Here is a 17,491-nt window from a genome sequence, read left to right on the forward strand (position 1 = left end):
TGTTGAAAGAACCACCAAGGCAGAGACCTGGCCCTTAAATTGAACCAAGGGCAGGCCTTTGCCCCACTCTTTGCAAAAAGGTCAGCAACTGGGCAACTGACAACTTGCAGGGGTGAACTGCCAGAGACCCACAAAAGGAGAAGTAGGATGTTAAGGTCACAGACGGAGAAGCAAGATGAAAGAGGTCCCTGGAACAGCACATCTGGCCTGCTGGAAGAGCCATGTTACAAGTGTTAGTATACCTATATACCAGGTTCTTGTGGGCCAGTTTAGTGCGATTATAATCTGTCTTACTCCATCTTGATCTGACTCAGAACAATTAGCCTGAACTGAGACAAGGAGATTATCAAGTCATTGGATGCTAGAGAATCCCTGGTTCTAGAAACTTGCCGGAGAGCGAGTTTGTCCAAAAGATGATCTGGTTTACTTCCAGCATGGCATCCACTCCTGGTGCCCCTTTGATGGTTAATGTAGTTCACAGGCATGGCACTGACTGCACCTCAACTGGTTGCCCCTTCAGAAGGGGGGTTCAGTGCTGCAGGGCCAACCTGACCGCTGTGAACTCCAAGATGTTGGCGAGTTTGGCTTCTCTCAATGCTGATGTTCCTTGGTCTGCTGGGGATTGAGCACTCCTCCCCAGCCTGAGACTTAAACCTACTTTAACCACTTCAGCCCCTGTCCATTTTGCTGGTCAAAGACCAGACCACTTTTTGCGATTCGGCACTGCGTCGCTTTAACTGACAATTGCGCGGTCATGCGACGTGGCTCCCAAACAAAATTGATGTCCTTTTTTCCCCACAAATAGAGCTTTCTTTTGGTGGTATTTGATCACCCCTGCGGTTTTTATTTTTTGCGCTATAAACAAAAATAGAGCGACAATTCTGAAAAAAAAAACGCATTATTTTTTACTTTGTAATAATAAATATCCCCCAAAAATATATATATAAAAAAAACATTTTTCCCCCCTCAGTTTAGGCCGATACGTATTTCTTCTACATATTTTTAAAAAAAAAAAAAAAAATCGCAATAAGCGATTGGTTTGCGCAAAAGTTATAGCGTTTACAAAATAGGGGATAGTTTTATGGCATTTTTATTAATTTTTTTTTTTTACTAGTTATGGCGGTGATCAGCGATTTTTATTGTGACTGCTACATTATGGCGGACACATCGGACATTTTTGGGACCATTGTCATTTATACAGCAATCACTGGTATATAAATGCAGCGATTCCTGTGTAAATGACACTGGCAGTGAAGGGGTGAACCAGTGGGTGGCAGTGTAGGGGTTAAGTGTTCCTAGGGGTGTGTTATTAACTGTTGGGGGCTGGGCTTTAATTTAGTGAACACTGATCTCTGCTCCAATCACATGGAGCAGGGATCAGCATCACTAGTTGCTAGGCAGAACAGGGAAATGCTGTTTACAACGGCATTTCCTCGTTCAGCTGCCCCGTGAGACGAACGCGGGTATGCCCGCGGCGATCGAGTCCGCGGGACCTGCGACCGGACTCTTAGGGACCCCTATCGACGGCTTTGGGGGAAGACTTGATGGGTCATACCTTGTGTCAATGGTAAAAATAGGATTTTTGTACTCCCTGTAAAATCCTTTTCTCTGAAGTTCATTGATGAACACAGCATCTTCATCTTGACTTTAGGGTTATATCACCCCTTTAGAAGAGGCCTAGGCAGAAAGTGTTAAAAACAGCAATACTTGCACAGTACCAGGGGGCGGTCCTATTGGCTATAACTGCGCACACTTCATCCAGCAGCTTAGTTCGTCAAAAGCAGTACAAACAGGAGTGGGTGGTGCTGTGTCCCTCAATGAACTTCAGAGAAAAGGATTTTATGGCGAGTACAAGAATCCGATTTTCTCTTTCGTTCATTGACGGACACAGCATCTTCATCTTGACCTTAGGGACATCCCCAAGAAGTGTCAAAGAACAAGCGATGGGAACAGCAAGAAAATAACTCCACCCATAACAACCAGAGCTCCTCAATGGAGGAGTTGCAACCTTAAACAGCTGCCTGCAAAACCTAGCGGCCAAAGCCAGCATCCGGAGATGCGCTCACATCAACCTTGTAAAATTTTGTGAAAATGTGAACGGAACAACCAGGTTGCCGCCTTACACACCTGGGTAACAGACGCTTGAATGTTGGAAAGCCCAAGAGGCACCAATTGCCCTGGTAGAATGTGCCGTGACAGGAAAGGGAGGCACCCACCCCCTTATGGCATAAGCCTGAACCACAATCTGTCTGATCTACTGAGAAATGGTGGCTGATGAGACTGCCAGTCCTTTCTTTGGACCAGCCACCGATACAAACAGCGAGTCCGATCTCCGAAAAGGAGCCGTAGCAGATAGATACAACCGCAGAGCCTGAACCACGTCCAAGGAATGCAAAGCCATCTCTTTGGGGTGTGATGGCCGAGGACACAAGGACGGAAGCACAATGTCCTCATTTAGATGAAAGGACGAAACAACCTATGGCAGAAACGAAGGCTGCGGACGCAGCACCGCTTTATCCTTGTGGAGGATCAAGTAGGGAGACTTGCAAGACAATGCCACCAACTCAGAAACCCTCTTGCCAGATTTAATAGCCACTACAAAGATTACTGAGAGTGTCAAAAAGGGGCTCTCCCTAATGTTTTCAAACTGCGGTTTCTGAAGCACCGAGAACCAGATTCAAATCTCACGGAGGTAGCGGTGGTCGAACTAGAGGGGCCACATGTTGAACCCCCTGAACAAACATACTCACCAATGAATGAGTCGCCAAGGGTCGCTGAAAAAAAAAAAAAGACAGCCAAAGCTGAGATATGCCCCTTGATGGTGCTTAAGGCAAGTTTCTGATCCACTCCTCACTGCAAAAATGGCAGGATCCTGGAAAGAGTATGTGCGCGGATGCCACCCCATCTCCTCACAAATGGAGATGTAGGCCTTCCACGTACGATGATAAATCTTCTGAGAAGATGACTTCCGTGCCCTCAGCATAGTGGATATTACCGAATCCGACAGACCTCGGTCCCTTAGCACCTGGCTTTCAACAGCCATGCCGTTAAAGCAGGCTGACGTATTGGACCTGGCGACAGAAGGTCCTCTTGCATTAGCAGTCACCAAGGAGCATCCGCCACCATTCGTACTATGTCGGCGTACCACAGACGCCAAGGTCAATCTTGGGAAATCAGAATTACCCTCGGCCTTTATTCTGCGAAGCAGACGTGGTAGAAGTTTGAGTGGGGGGAAAAGCATAAATCAGCCGATAATGCCCCCATGGAGCCACCAACGCGTCTGCCGCTTCCGCCCAGGGATCCTTTGACCTGGCGAAAAACCTCTGTACCTTTTGATTGAGTCAAGAAGCCAGGAGATCCACATCTGGCGTGCCCTACCTTAGGCAAAGGAGCCGAAATACATCCGGATGTAGCGACCATTCCCCTTGGTCCAGCATCTGACAACTTAGGAGTCCACTTGCCAGTTTTCTACACCCAGAATGTACATGGCCGACAGAGCCGGCACGTGCTGCTCTGCCCACCACAGGATGTGAGTGACCTCCAGTGCTGCAGCTGAGCTCCTTGATGGTTGACATACGCCACTGAAGTGGCGTTGTCCGACTGGATCCTGACCGGACGCCCCTGCAGCCTCTGTGACCATAAAAAAAGGCACCGCCTGATCGCCCGAAGTTCCAGCACATTTATTGGCAGGCAGGATTCTTCCTGGGTCAAGCGTGATCACCGTCCAATGAAGAGGAAAAAATTACTTCCCGGACCGAATGGTCTGCGACTTCAGCCCCCAGAGACTAGCTGGCTTACCCGAATTAGACAATTCAGGGCCAACAGAGATTTGTCCCATTTGGACAGGATTTCCTTTTGCAAGACTCCAGTGTGGAATTGAGCATACGGTACCGCCTCGAAAGTGGCTACCACGAGACCCAGGACTCGCATGCAAAAACAAAGCGACGACCACTTGCGGGAGACCAACAACTTCACCGCAGCTGGAAAAGTCTGCAGCTTGTCTGAAGGGAGAAAGACTCTTGCCTCTGAGGAGTCCGGAAGCAGGCCCAGGTACTCCAGGGCGTTGAGTCGGCACCGACTTCTGTAGGTTCAGTACCCAACCAAACTCCCGAAGAGTTTACATAGCGATTGCCACACCCCGCTTTAATTCTGAGGCGGAAGCTGCTCTCAGAAGAAGGAGGTCATCCAAGTAACCCACGATTCCGATCCCTCGCTGCCTTAGCAAAGCCAAAATTGGGGCTAGCACCTTGGTGAAGACCCTTAGTGCCGACGCCAGACCAAAAAGGAGAGCTACAAATTGTCAGTGCTCATCCCAGACCGCAAATCGCAGAAACCTCTGATGCTCGATGCATATGGGGACATGCAAGTATGCGTCTGATGTCCAGGGATGTCAGAAAATCCCCCTGATGGGAGTGCAGCGACCACTGAGCGAACTGATTCCATCTTGAAGCTTTGTACCTTCACAAAGCTGTTGAGGGCCTTGAGGTGCAGGACCGGACGGACCCCTGCCTTCTTTGGAACTACAGATTGGAGTAGAATCCCTGAAACCTTTCCAGCATTGGTACAGGTACTATCACTCCGTGTAACAGCATGTATTCTGATGAAATCAGTTCGCAGGCCCACTGGTCGGAAAGTAGGGAGGTCCACCGGGCTGCAAACTCCTGAAGGCGACCCCCCACACGAGAGTCGGGCCGGGGCAAACCTTGATGCGGTAACAGATTTGCTCGCAGGCTTGTGAAATCAGGGACGCTTTTGTCCCTCAGCAGGCACCTTGTCGGACTGGGAACGGTTACCTGCCAATCCAGTTCTGAGCGGAAAGGGAGGGCCCTTGCCTTTTCTGGAATATGGGAGCAACGTACTCTTACCCCCAGTAACATTCTTAATAATCTCATCCAGTGAGGCTCCAAATAGCCCCTCTCCCTGGAAGGGCAAGTCCGCCAGTGCTTTCTTAGGTGCCTGGTCCACAGACCTGCATTTTAGCCAAATCAAGCGACGTAGCACTACTGCTGATACAGAGGATCTAGAGAGTAAGGTGGCCGTATCTAAGGCCACATCACTGACATACTTAAGGCCCTGCACCAACTGGTCCACCAGGCTCCACGCAGACCGGAGAAGGCTGTTGCTTCTCCAACTCACAGTGCAACAATTTTGCCTATTCAGTAAGCATCTGACACCAGGGTCGTGGCTAACACTGGCCGCAATGCTGACCCCCCCACCGCAAACATGGACCAGGCAACCGCCTTGGCCCTTCTGTCGGTAAGGTCCTGGAAAGCAGGAGTCCCTTCCACCGGAATCGTGGTTACCTCATTATACTCCATTTCTTCAGGAAACGCTCCTCAAAGGGGTAACGCACCGCCATGCATTACGGGACTGAAAAGGCCTGCTGCAGTTTTCCCCACTCCTTGTAAATAAACGTATCAAAATAAGTTGGGTAAGGAAACACCTTAGCCATGCGGGCCTGCTTGTGCGACCCGAAAGGGACCAACACCTCCACGGCCCTGCTGTATCCTCCATCTTTAGGGTATCCCGCACCGCTGTAATAAGTGCTCATACAAGCGCCTTTTCCTGCGCTGACTCAGACACGGAGTCATCCTCGCTGTTCGAACAGTCCTGGTCTGCATCCTTTGACACGTCAGAACAGGGGCCGTCTGTCACAGCGGAGCTTGAGTCTGAATCAGAGCTTTCCCCAGAAGACGGTGGGGGTGTTTTTACCCCCGCCTTGCGCCCACACGCCACTTCCACCCTGGCAACAAAGGCCTCCAGGACTGCTGACAGAGCGTCCATAGGCACCACAGGTGCAGGGGAATCAGTTGCAATAACAGTGCTGTCTGGGGAAGAAGCGCCAGCTTCAGACGCCATGCTGACCCACACTCACCTGTCACCTCTTAGGGACCTAATGCAAGTCACCTAAAATGTCCACCCTCCTAGCTGCCACAGACTGAGGGCCCCACGCAGGACTCACCACCCTGACCCAGGTACTGTGCTGCCCGCTCTCCACTGTGTCATCCACCAGGTGTCTGTGTGAAAAGAAAGCTGTTCTAGAAGGAAACACGCACCCAGCGCTAGAGGCAAAACAACCTGAGGCTACTAGAAAATGGCCGCCTCAGCAAAAAACATGTGTGCCGAGAAAATGGCCGCCAAACTTCCAGAAAATGGCTGAAGGGAAAAAATTGGCTGTGGCTACAAAAAAATGGCTGCGGCGGCCTCCCCACATGTCAAACACAGCACAAACACCCCGCCTTGGCCCAGAAACTGAAGAGGATGAGCATACCCCCAACACAGCCCCCTACCTCCCATGTGCCCATTCACACAGCAGCCCACGGCATGGGGAGAAGGGAAGGGACAGAAGGGAGAGCGAGACACCCCCTATTCGACCTCCCATAGAATGCCCAGCTGCTCCACCCTGCCGAGACAAGTGGAACCACATTTACCCCTCCTGCAGGCCACAGACCGACAGACCCATCACACGCACAGTACGGGGTGCCAGTTGGTCACAGCACTAGAGCTGCCACGATGCGCCGACTAAGAAAATACGTCAACGTGCGTTCTGGGCGTCGATGCGTCACAGTGGTGGCAGTGCTTAATATCTAGCGCTGCCCTCCGTGCCACCGTCCCCCTCTTCTCCCCCGCCGTCCCCCTCTGTGCTGCCGTCCCTAGGGGTGCAACGGATCTTCGCCGATCCGTAATCCGAGCGCACATGCCGCGATCCGCGGTCTTAGGAGAGCCCGCAGCTTCGGCCTAGCTCCGAAGCGGCGGCCATCTTTCTACACCCAGGCGTTTACAATGTGATCGCTCCGACGGAGCGATCACTTGTAAACAAACCGGCGTCATGTCATGACGCCGGTTTCTCTCCCCTCTCTGTACTGATCTGTGCAGTGGAGGGGAGAGGTCTGATGGAAGCAGCCATCCCTCCATGCCCGCCTAATACTCTGCCGCCCGCCAATGCAATACTCAAGGTTATCCAAAGAATTAGCTAAATCAAAAAAAAAAAAAACACTAGATTCATTAAAAAATAAAAAAAAATTATCGGATAGTCGTTGACCAATCGAAAAAATAATCGATAGATTAGTCGACAGACAAATTAATCGTTAGTTGCAGCTCTACACAGCACACTGACACAGTCAGCAGTAGCCAGGTCATGTGTGCCCCAAAACATACAGCTCATCGGCCGGCCCTGGATCAGATGGGGCATGTCGTTGCTGACCCAGCGCGTAGCTAGGGCCTGCTCATGCACGATGGCCAGGCTGGGGAAACTACCAGGATCTATATTATTCAGCCTGTCACCCAACCCAGCTGTTAATTGTAGATCACAGGAATAAAAATATGTAAACAGTGCCGCGCAATACATTAAATGTTCATAATCAGTAGGAGACACTCTGAAATGGTGCAAGTTGATAGATCTGATAATTAGTGATCCCTACACCACATTATATATATATATATATATATATATATATATATATATATATATATATATATATGGCCTCTCACCTCCAACAGATCACAGGAATGAAAAATGCAGGAAAAAGAAAAATTCCCAGGACCAATGGTCCCACACTGGGCAGAAAAAACTGAACTGCTGGATGCTGTGTGAGGGATGCATAGTGTTACGGGGAACTCCTTGGACCCTGATGTAAAGAACATGGCACAAGGGACGGCCAGAGACCTAATGCTATAGTCTGGACAGAACATGACAACCCTGGATGCTCAGCAGATCACAATAGCAAGGCTTTTATTGATACAAATCTCCCAGCTATGCATAATATGGAATGCAGGCAGACAGGTGATGACAGCACCATGGCCATGCCAGGCTCCCAATGCTGTGGCCTGGATAAAGGATGTCAGCCCTGGATCCTCAGCACAGATCACAATGCCAGGCTACCATTCATAGTGATATCTTAGTCCCCACAGTGTATTGCTGTGTACTGGCTAGTAGATGTCAGTTCTATGTGCTGATCACAGATCATGCCCGGCTCCCATTGACAGTGATGATGCATCCATCCACAGCCCCCCATGCAGTGTCGTTGCCCCCCCCCCCACCTTTGTGTAAAGCTCAGATGCTGCTGTGTACATAAACATCGTCCTCCCTGGTGTCAGGCTCCGCTCACTCTCCCGGTCACGTGATGTGCTCGGTCCTGCACAGATCTCTATGTACTGTGGGTGTACATTCGGCCTGGCGGCTCTAGCCCATATGTGCCTGGTCCTGCATCTGGCAGAGAGGAGTGCAGTAGGCAGGGCCGGGACTTGAGTCAGTGGAGGCGAGCGAGCTTCTGCAGGTGTGGAAGTCAGTGGCTGAAGTCAACAGTGCCCAGCCGGGGCTGTGCTGCACTGCCTGTCAGTGTGCTGAGCTGGGCCCAGGTGCAAGCAGGGCTGGCCACCGACGTCAACATAAGCACTTTTTGGGGAACCCCTGGCTTTGGCTGTATTATGCTGGCGCCGGCCCTGCCTATAGGTGACTCGTTGCAAGTACCAAGGTGAGCACTCATGCAAGATCCAGTGCCTAAAGCAAAATTACAGGCTGTCCCCCAGTGTGGGGTCCTGGTATGGCTCAAGGTTTAACCAAGAGTGCAAAGATCCAGATACACTGATATTCTGGCATTAGAAAACACTGGTGGTTTGATTGAAAAACTGGAAGGCAACTAGTTACACTAAGGGCGAGTTTCTCTGAAGGGCAAAAGTTTCATTACCTATAGACACTGGAACAATACTGAGTAGTTCCAGAGTACAGTAGGGTTAAAAAGGGAGACTCTTGTGAGCATGTCCTTTAATGCTTTGCCAGTGTCCAATTACCTGAAGGTACACACCTATAACCCATGGTCAACATCAATTTTTAAAATGTATGCATGTATTTTAAGCGTGCACAGATGACTATGTAGCTACCTCGCAAACCTGAGACAGATGTCTGAGGTAAGTGTGGTCAAGGGATGCTGAAACAAAATAGGATTTTTGTACTCACCGTAAAATCCTTTTCTCTGTAGTTCACTGACCGACACAGCTCCTTTATTCTTGACCATCTGTTTGTTACGCCACCTTCAGGAGAGGACTAGGCAGAACATGTTAACATGTACAAAAAAACAGAACTTTATAGTTCCACCCAAGGGGCAGTCCCTTCAGTAACAACCCCCCAGCCTGCTTCCTGCAGCATCAGTACGTCAAGCAGTATAACATAATAGGAGGGGAGGGTGCGGTGTCAGTCAGTGAACTAGAAAAGAGAAAAGGATTTTATGGCGAGTGCAAAAATTCTATTTTCTCTTACGTTCACTGACTGACACAGTTACTTTATTCTTGACCATCAGGACTTCCCCAACCAGTGTCATAACGAGGGGTGGGAAACAGCATAAAAACTTCACCCACAACAGAAGTGCTCCCTAACAGGGGGGGGGGGGGGGGTCACCACCTTACCTAACAGCATCAGAACTTGTGTTAACAATGCATTATTACCAGGTAACCATTTTCTTAAAAAAAAAAAAAAAAAAAAAAGAAGAAGAGCAGAATTGCAAAATTACACAGCCGCCTGCAAAACTTTGCGGCCAAAGCATGCATCAGAAGATGCGCTTACAACCATTCTGTAGAATTTGGTAAAAGCGTGAACGGAGTAGTCGCCACCTTACACACCAGAGTGACTGAGGCTCAGTGTCGGAAGCCCAAGAGGCCCCAATTGCCCTGGTGGAATGGGCCATGACAGGAAAGGGGGGCACTTGCCCCTTCAAGGCGTAGGCCACATCTACCACATTATGTACCACATCTGTCTGATCCACCTGGAAATGGTGGTCGACGAGGCCGCCATACCCCTTTCGGAACAGCTACCAAAACGAGCAGAGAATCTGACTTCCGAAAAGGAGCGGTGGCAGACAAATATATCCTTATAGCCCTGACCACGTCCAGGGAATAAGGGGCCACCTCTTAGGATGTGCCGAACGCAAGTCCACCTTATCCTTATGGATAACCAGATAGGGCTATTTGCAAGACAAGGCCGCCAGTACCGACACCCTCCTGGCCGATGTAATGGACACCAGAAAAGTCACTTTCTGGGAAAGTCAACAAGGGAATAGCCCTGATGTTCTCAAACGGCAGTTTCTAAAGCGCTGATAACACCAGTTTCAGATCCCACAGGGGTAACGGTGGGCGCACCTGAGGAACTACATATCAGACTCCCTGAACAAAAGTGCTCACTAGAGTGAGACGCCAGGGGTCGCTGAAAAAGGACAGCCAAGGCTGATATTTGTCCTTTAATGGTGCTTAAAGCCAATTCTGGTCTACTCTCTGTAGAACAGCAAGATCCTGGAAATGGAACAGGTGTGCGGACGCCATCCCTTCTCATACAGATGCATGCCTTCCAGGTACGACTATATCTTCAGGGAAGAAGATTTCGCTAGGAAGCCTTCGCAACCCAGGCGCACTAAGTCGGCATGTCAGACGCCAAGGTCAATCTGGGGCAATCAGTATTACTGGAATCCCCTCGGCCCCCACTCTGCAGAGCACACGTGGTAATAGTTTTAGAGGAGGAAAGGCATAGATCAGTCGGTACTGATCCCACGGAGCCACCAGCGCGTCTGCCCAAGGATCTCTGTCCTGGATACGAATCTCGGCACCTTCCGATTGAGACGGGAGGCCAGATGATCCACGTCTGGTGTGCCCCACCACAAGCACAGTAATCTGAACACCTCTGGATGAAACGCCCATTCTCCTGGGCCCAGCATCTGGCGACTTAGGTAGTCCATCTGCCAGCTTTCTACTCCCGGGATGTAAATGACCGACAAGGCCGGTACCCGACGCTCTGTCCACTGAAGGATGTAAGCGACCTCCCGTGCTGTAGGCGAGCTTCTTGTTCCTCCTTGATGGTTGACATATGCCACATCCGTGGCCTTGTTTGACCTGATTGGACGCCCTCGCAGTCTCATTGACCATGTGGAGAGGCCAAGTCTGATCGCTTGGAGTTCGAGCACATTGATCGGCAACTTGGGTTACTTACCCGACCAGAGACCCTGGGTTGACTGTACTCCCAGTACTCCACCCCAGCCAGTCAGGCTGGCGTCTGTTGTGATCACAGTCCAATGCAGAGGTAGGAACGACTTCCCGGACCGAAGTGCCGGGGACCTCAGCCACCAAAGCAGGGAGTCCCTGACTGACTGGCTCACCTGCTTCAAAATGCCACCCCCGCCATAGGAATCCATGCGTCCAGCAAGGGGCCAGGCCAATGCATGGGGGGGCGGCGCCCGTGCGCCCACAGTGCACGGGCCGCCACTGCCCTATATAATAATAAAGGGAGTCATCTTCAGGGCCAGCAGAATAGGCAGTGCCCACGGTGGTGGGGCTCATAAATGTCTGAAGACGCAGGTGACAACACGGGGACATTTTCTGCTTGCCTTGCGCCCAAACACTTCCTGCATCCAGGAGATTAACGACTCCAGGGCCGCCAACAGCATGTCCAGGGGGCCAGAGGACCCTGAAGAACCCACCTCCATAAGAGGGACATGTTCACCTAAGCCATACAGCCCACCCTCTGTATGCAAGGCACTGCCAAAATCTAGGACACTCGTGTCGACACAAATGTGGTCAGTGAGCCAAATGCGGATGCTGCTTTGCTGATCATGCCTCAAACAGGCCCTTCATTACACAGGGACCATCTCTGGATCCCGCCTGAGAGGAGGATCACCAGCAAGATGCCCCGCCATGCAGTTCCTCAGCCAGCTACCAAAAAAAATGAATGGGAAGGTCCACTGCAATAAGGACATCCTTCCTGTCCACCCCAATATGGCCGCCGGTTCATCAGGAAAATGGCCACCATCGACCACAGTAAACCATATGGCAGCTGCAATGCGGTCTCCCAGACCCCTGAAAGGGACCCCCACCATGCAGAACCCACAGGGACAACTGAGAAGGTCCCCCCTCCTGCCGAGGGATGCCAAGAAAAGTTGGTCCCAGTACCCCCAGCTGGGGGGACAGGGAGAAATACCAGAAGCCACGGGAGAGGAAAGGACCCCAAGGGTCCAACCACGCCAGGGTGTACCTGCGCCACACTGTGTCCAGGGAGGAGATGTAATTGATTCAGCTGAGTGTGCAAATAAGGCTCCCATGACTGAACATGAAGGGGTGGGCAAAACAGCAACAAGGCCCACATGCCCAAAATCTCAAAGCAAAAAATACAATGCTGCATCCAAGAACTTTCTCCCAAAACTGGCTTCAGCAGAGGAATATACATCAATTCAAAAGAACTTGGTAAATCAATTGAGAGGACCAATAGCAGCTTTGCAGGCTTGGACAGAAGCTTCATGCTGAAGAGTCCAAACACCTCTGGTGGAACGGGAAAAGGAGAACATTGACCTTCCTTGATACCCATGGGCCTGAGAATTAAGGTGGGTTGCTCAGTTCTAAGCCTTTATTGACCTATTATAGAGTCATATATAGCTGGTAAGTGTATTTTTCCATATCAGGTAGTGGTCACACATGTATGTTTTCAGCCATTGGTGATGGATATTCACTATATTAACCATTTAAACTCAGAAGGGGACTTTTTATTCCACGTGGAATCATATGCATCTATAAAAATGTCATTTATAGTTCTTGGACAAAATCAGTTTTCATCTACGTTGTATATTTCACTTAAATATTGGATTTCTGTTTAGCGCAGCTCAATGTTATAACACTGTACAGCATAGCTAGATGGAAAAGCCAGGGGTCTGATTCATCCCATACACCAGAGCCCTGCCCACACTGCCACCCATTCAGACTCCAAATTCCAGGGCATGATGGAATTTGTAGTCTTGGTATGGGGTGACAGAAACAGGAAGTGATGTCGTCACTTCAGAGATCCTTTCTGGAGCACAGAGATAGAGAAAATTCTGTGTAAAGACCTGACGTCACCGATTTAAAAAAATATAACCAAAAAGGTTAATGATATCCCATGAACCCCCCCACCCGCTTAATATACATTAGAGTACCCAGGATTCTGAGTGTGCAGAGTGAAATATCAAGAAACTGGTGGCTCAATGAAAAAATTACGTTATACTATACCTTCATGAAATCATCTTGAATAAAAGGCTTGTGGAACCTTCCATCGCCAGAAAACAGACAGGATACAGCAGTTTGTATGCTTCGGTCAATTTTCTACAAATAACAATACATTTAATTTATGTCTGCCCTGCTAATGATATCACAGTAGAGACTATGAATAACTGACAATGTGGCCGCTTATACACAGTTGATAAGCCACTTTACATTTTATTCAACATAAAGCAATGACAAGGTTACCTTTTGGGGACTTGTTGAAACTAAGGCATTTTGCTCTGGGATTGTATAGTCTGCCTGCAACACTTCACCACAGGCTGTCTCAAAGTCATTTCCTGTATAATTCCAAGTTAAAGCCTATAAAACAGGAAAACCATATGTAAAACAAATTGAAAAATAGTATTTTTGTGTCCACAATACTGTGGAGCCAAATGAGGGGCATAGTTTGATAATCAAGTGGTTTCTAAAGTCAAAAGGTTATTTCTTCCCTTAATGCATTCTTTTTATTAATGCAAAAACCCTTCCCCCCAGCTCGCTAAACTCTTACCCGAGTCCTTTATTGATCCAGCCTTGTGCCCAGCTGAAGCTCTTCTCTCAGGCTACACTAAAAGCAGTGGGAGCCATTGGCTGCTGCGGTCAGCCAAACCCTGCATAGAGTAGGCAAGTTTACTCTTATTGACTTTACAACCACTTTAAGCGACCCATTAGGTTATACTGCCAAGTACAAGAGAAAAGGCACAAAAAAAAACGAAGGCCATTCTCCTGAGGATATAACCAATTTAACCTCTCACCTGCAGCAAGCAGCCCAAAAAAACAGTATATAAAAAGGAGAGAGCTGCGTCCTTCGCTGCAATACAAAAAATCATTTTACAGTGGGAACAAAAATCCTCTTTCCACCATCCTCCATTAGGGGACTCAATTAACCCCTTCCCGCCTGACCTATAGTAATATGATGGCTAAGAGGGAGGGGCTGCTATCCTGGGTGAACGGTCATGACATCCTCCCAGGATCATGCCAAGCTGTGATCTGTCCACTGGAAACAGCAGACGACAGATCAGTGTACCTGGCCATTGCCAATATGTGATCGCTGTGACCAATCACATGGCAACTGTACACAATGAATGGCTTCTGTTAATAGTGTACTATTGTGTTGATCTCTGATTTGGCACAGTGATCACATGGTACAGACAGGGCCAATCACAGCGCATCTGTACCATGTGATAGATGTGGCCAGTCAGTTTCTTCGCAATAGTACACACTGAATGAATGTCATTCATACAAAATGGTTGCTCATAACAGTGATATTCACCGCTATAATCAGTGATCATAGTGTGTAAAAAATAAAATCACGATCCACTCCCCACTATTATACATATAGAGCTCTATAAACACTATTTTTTTTACATCTCACCGGTCAGTGCCCCTGATCACTGTTACACATTTTATGTGACCGTATTTTTAACAAAACGTTTTTTCCCAAAAAATTGACAAAAAAAAATTGTACAACTTGCCATGCCTCTTAAATATCTTAGCCCTTGTACACACAGTCGGACATTCCAACAACCAAATCCGTCGGATCTTGTTGCATACACACGGCCGGACAAAGTTGTTGGAAAATCCGATCTTTCAGAACATGACGACGTAATTTAGTTACGATGGGACTACGTTCAGGCTAGTAGCCAATAGCTTTGATGTAGGAATGTGATCTGAGCATGCGTGGCATTTTGTCCGATCGGAGCATTTTGTCGGAAAATATTTCCGGCAAGTTGGAAAATTTGGTCCGACGGAAACAGTCCGATGCAGACCACACACAGTCAGAATATCGGACAAAACACTCCGGACACATTCCGTCGGAATCTCCGACCGTGTGTACAAGGGCTTAGACCAGTGAAGGCGAACCTTGGCAACCCAGATGTTTTGGAACTACATTTCCCATGATGCTCATGCACTCTGCAGTGTAGTCGAGCATCATGGGAAATGTAGTTCCAAAACATCTGGGGTGCCAAGGTTCGCCATCACTGGCTTAGACTGTCTACCTTCCAAAAAGGGGTCATTTGGGGGGTATTTGTACTGTGCTGGCATAGGGCCTCAAGAAATGCAATAGGCCGTCAGTACAGGATTGAATATATATATATTATATGTACACACACACCATAGTTTGTGAACTTTCCTACAGACTAAATATACACCAATTTGGGTTTTTGTTTTCCAAAGAAATGTAGTAGTATACATTTCGATTTAAAATTTGAAAGATTTGTAAAATGTAACAATTTTCATTTAGTAAGCAAACTATAAAAACCCACCAAAAGAAAGCTTTGTATGCAAAAAAAAAAAAAAAAAAAAAATTTACTTTGGGTGCAGTGTTGCATGAGCGCATAAATTGTTGTGACCTGCGCTGAAAGATAAAAATTGCCCTGGGCAGGAAGGAGGTGAAAGTGTGTGGTTAAGCAACCTTGGGATTTCTAAAAGCAGTCCAAACTGAGGGGTGGACGCGCTCAAGTACAGACAAACCAGCCCATAAATTAAAAAAGGAAACCAAGGGCATGATATAGCTGCTTACAAGACCTTTTGATTCAAATTGGCATCTGTGAAAGCAGACACATCGTGCTTGCGAAAGTTGCAGAAAGCATGAAGACCTAGAAATGTGACAACATACAGTAGGTGACCGCAATATTGCGTCAATCTTCTTGGCTTCTTCGATGTTGATGCAACGGTCTCTCCCTCTGTAATACCGTGTGAGCGGTGCACAACCACTTATATAGGCATGGGGCGCGGTCACGAGTGATGTCACGCGGTGACCCTGCCCCTTATGACGTCAAGTCCCAGCATGCCCCGGAACATAAGAGAAGAGGGAAGGAGGATGCGGAGGAGCACGGAGAAGAGGCCGGAGAGCACAAAGGAGTCGGAAGAAGACCCCTGGAGCTGCCTAATAACCAACGGGCAGGGTTGTCGGGAAGAGGACCTTGTCCTCATCAACATGGGGACAAGGTGCTTTGGGGTGGGGCCGCCCCAAAGCACCCCCACCCCCCATGCTGAGGACATGCAGCCTAGTACGATTCAGGAAGGGGGAGGGCGCTCGTCCCCACCCCCTTTCCTGACTGGCTGGGCTGCATGCTCGGATAGGGGTCCGGTATGGATTTTGGGGGGACTCAGGCTGTTTTTTCGGCGTAGGGGCTTCCCCTTAAAATCCATACCAGACCTAAGGGCCTGGTATGCCCCTGGAGGGGAACCCATGCCAGCTCTATTAGAGAGGCAACATTGTCGCTTCTTCCTCACGCTGGCTGCAATAGGAAAATGTGACATTCTTTTATTGCAGCCAGCGCGAGATGTACAGTACCCTGTTGCCGAGAACCAGCGTGATGGGATTGCGCTGGAAACAATCTCACGGTCAGGTACTGTAGGTCCGTTGAGGAAAAGCCCCAGCTGCCTTAGAAGAGTGGGCTTTAACAAGGAAAGGAGGCACTTTCTCGCATAGGCCTGCACAACAACCTGTGGAATCCACTTAAGAGCTCATGGATCTAGAAGCCAAAGAACCTTTTCAGTTTTCAAATCTTAAAGGTTCCATGGGCCTCTTCTATAAACTCTGATCTTTAGTTCTTTGAAACCAATTGAAAGTTGAAAGATCGCTGCATTAATGCCAATGGTCCCAAAAATGTCTCAAAATTGTCTGATGTGTCCGCCATGTCGTAGTCAGGATAAAAATCAGAAAGCTGCAATTACGAGTAAAAAAATAAATAAAAATGCTATAAATCTATCCTCTATTTTGTAGACGTAACTTTTGCGCAAACCAATCAATATACACTTACTGCGATTTATACTACCAAAAATATGTAGAATACATATCGGCCTAAACAGAATAATAATAAACAAAAAAAGCTAAACTGGGATATTATAGTAAGAAGTACAAAAAAGTGTTTTTTTTTCTAAATTGCTGCTCTTTGTTTTGTCTTGTTTATAGCGCAAAAAATAAAAATAGGGGGGGAAAAAATAGGATTTTTGTATTCACCGTAAAATCCTTTTCTTTGAAGTTCATTGATGGCACAGCACTTGTAATCTTGACCTTAGGGTTATATCACCACCTTTAGCAGAGGACTAGGCAGAACACAAAAACAACAAAGCTGTACAGTTACCGCCCAGGAGGTGGTCCTACTGGCTATAACCCCTCACTCTGATACTAGCAACTCAGTCAAAAAGCAGTACAAATAGGAGGGGTGGGTGCTGTGTCCGTCAATGAACTTCAGCGGACAGGATTTTATGGCGAGTACAAAAACCTATTTTCTCTTTTGTTCATTGACGGACACAGCACCTCTAATCTTGACCTTAGGGACGTCCCCAAGCAGTGTCAAAAACGAGGGGTGGGAACAGAAATAAAATAAACTCCACCCATAACAAAAAGGACTCCTCAATAGAGGAGTCGCAACCTTAAACTACCACCTGCAAAATCTTGCGGCCGAAAGATGCATCTGAAGATGCGCTCACATCA

The 17,491-nt window shown here is 48.3% G+C and overlaps 1 protein-coding gene across 1 annotated transcript in view; it reads right to left on the reverse strand.

The window, feature by feature from the left end:
* The window catches only part of DAZL (deleted in azoospermia like), a 127,637-nt gene that overhangs the window by 38,767 nt on the left and 71,379 nt on the right, over positions 1-17,491 (reverse strand). The window contains exons 9-10 of the mRNA XM_077491380.1: positions 13,252-13,365; positions 13,015-13,107 (exon numbers count right to left, since the gene is read on the reverse strand). Coding sequence (XP_077347506.1) covers positions 13,015-13,107; positions 13,252-13,365 — 207 coding nt within the window. The remainder of the gene's footprint in view (positions 1-13,014; positions 13,108-13,251; positions 13,366-17,491) is intronic.

The sequence above is a fragment of the Lithobates pipiens genome, unplaced genomic scaffold (genome assembly GCF_037356315.1).
Source record: "Lithobates pipiens isolate NorthernLeopardFrog02 unplaced genomic scaffold, aLitPip1_a1.2 Scaffold_19, whole genome shotgun sequence".
In the NCBI taxonomy this organism is placed as follows: Eukaryota; Metazoa; Chordata; class Amphibia; order Anura; family Ranidae; genus Lithobates; species Lithobates pipiens.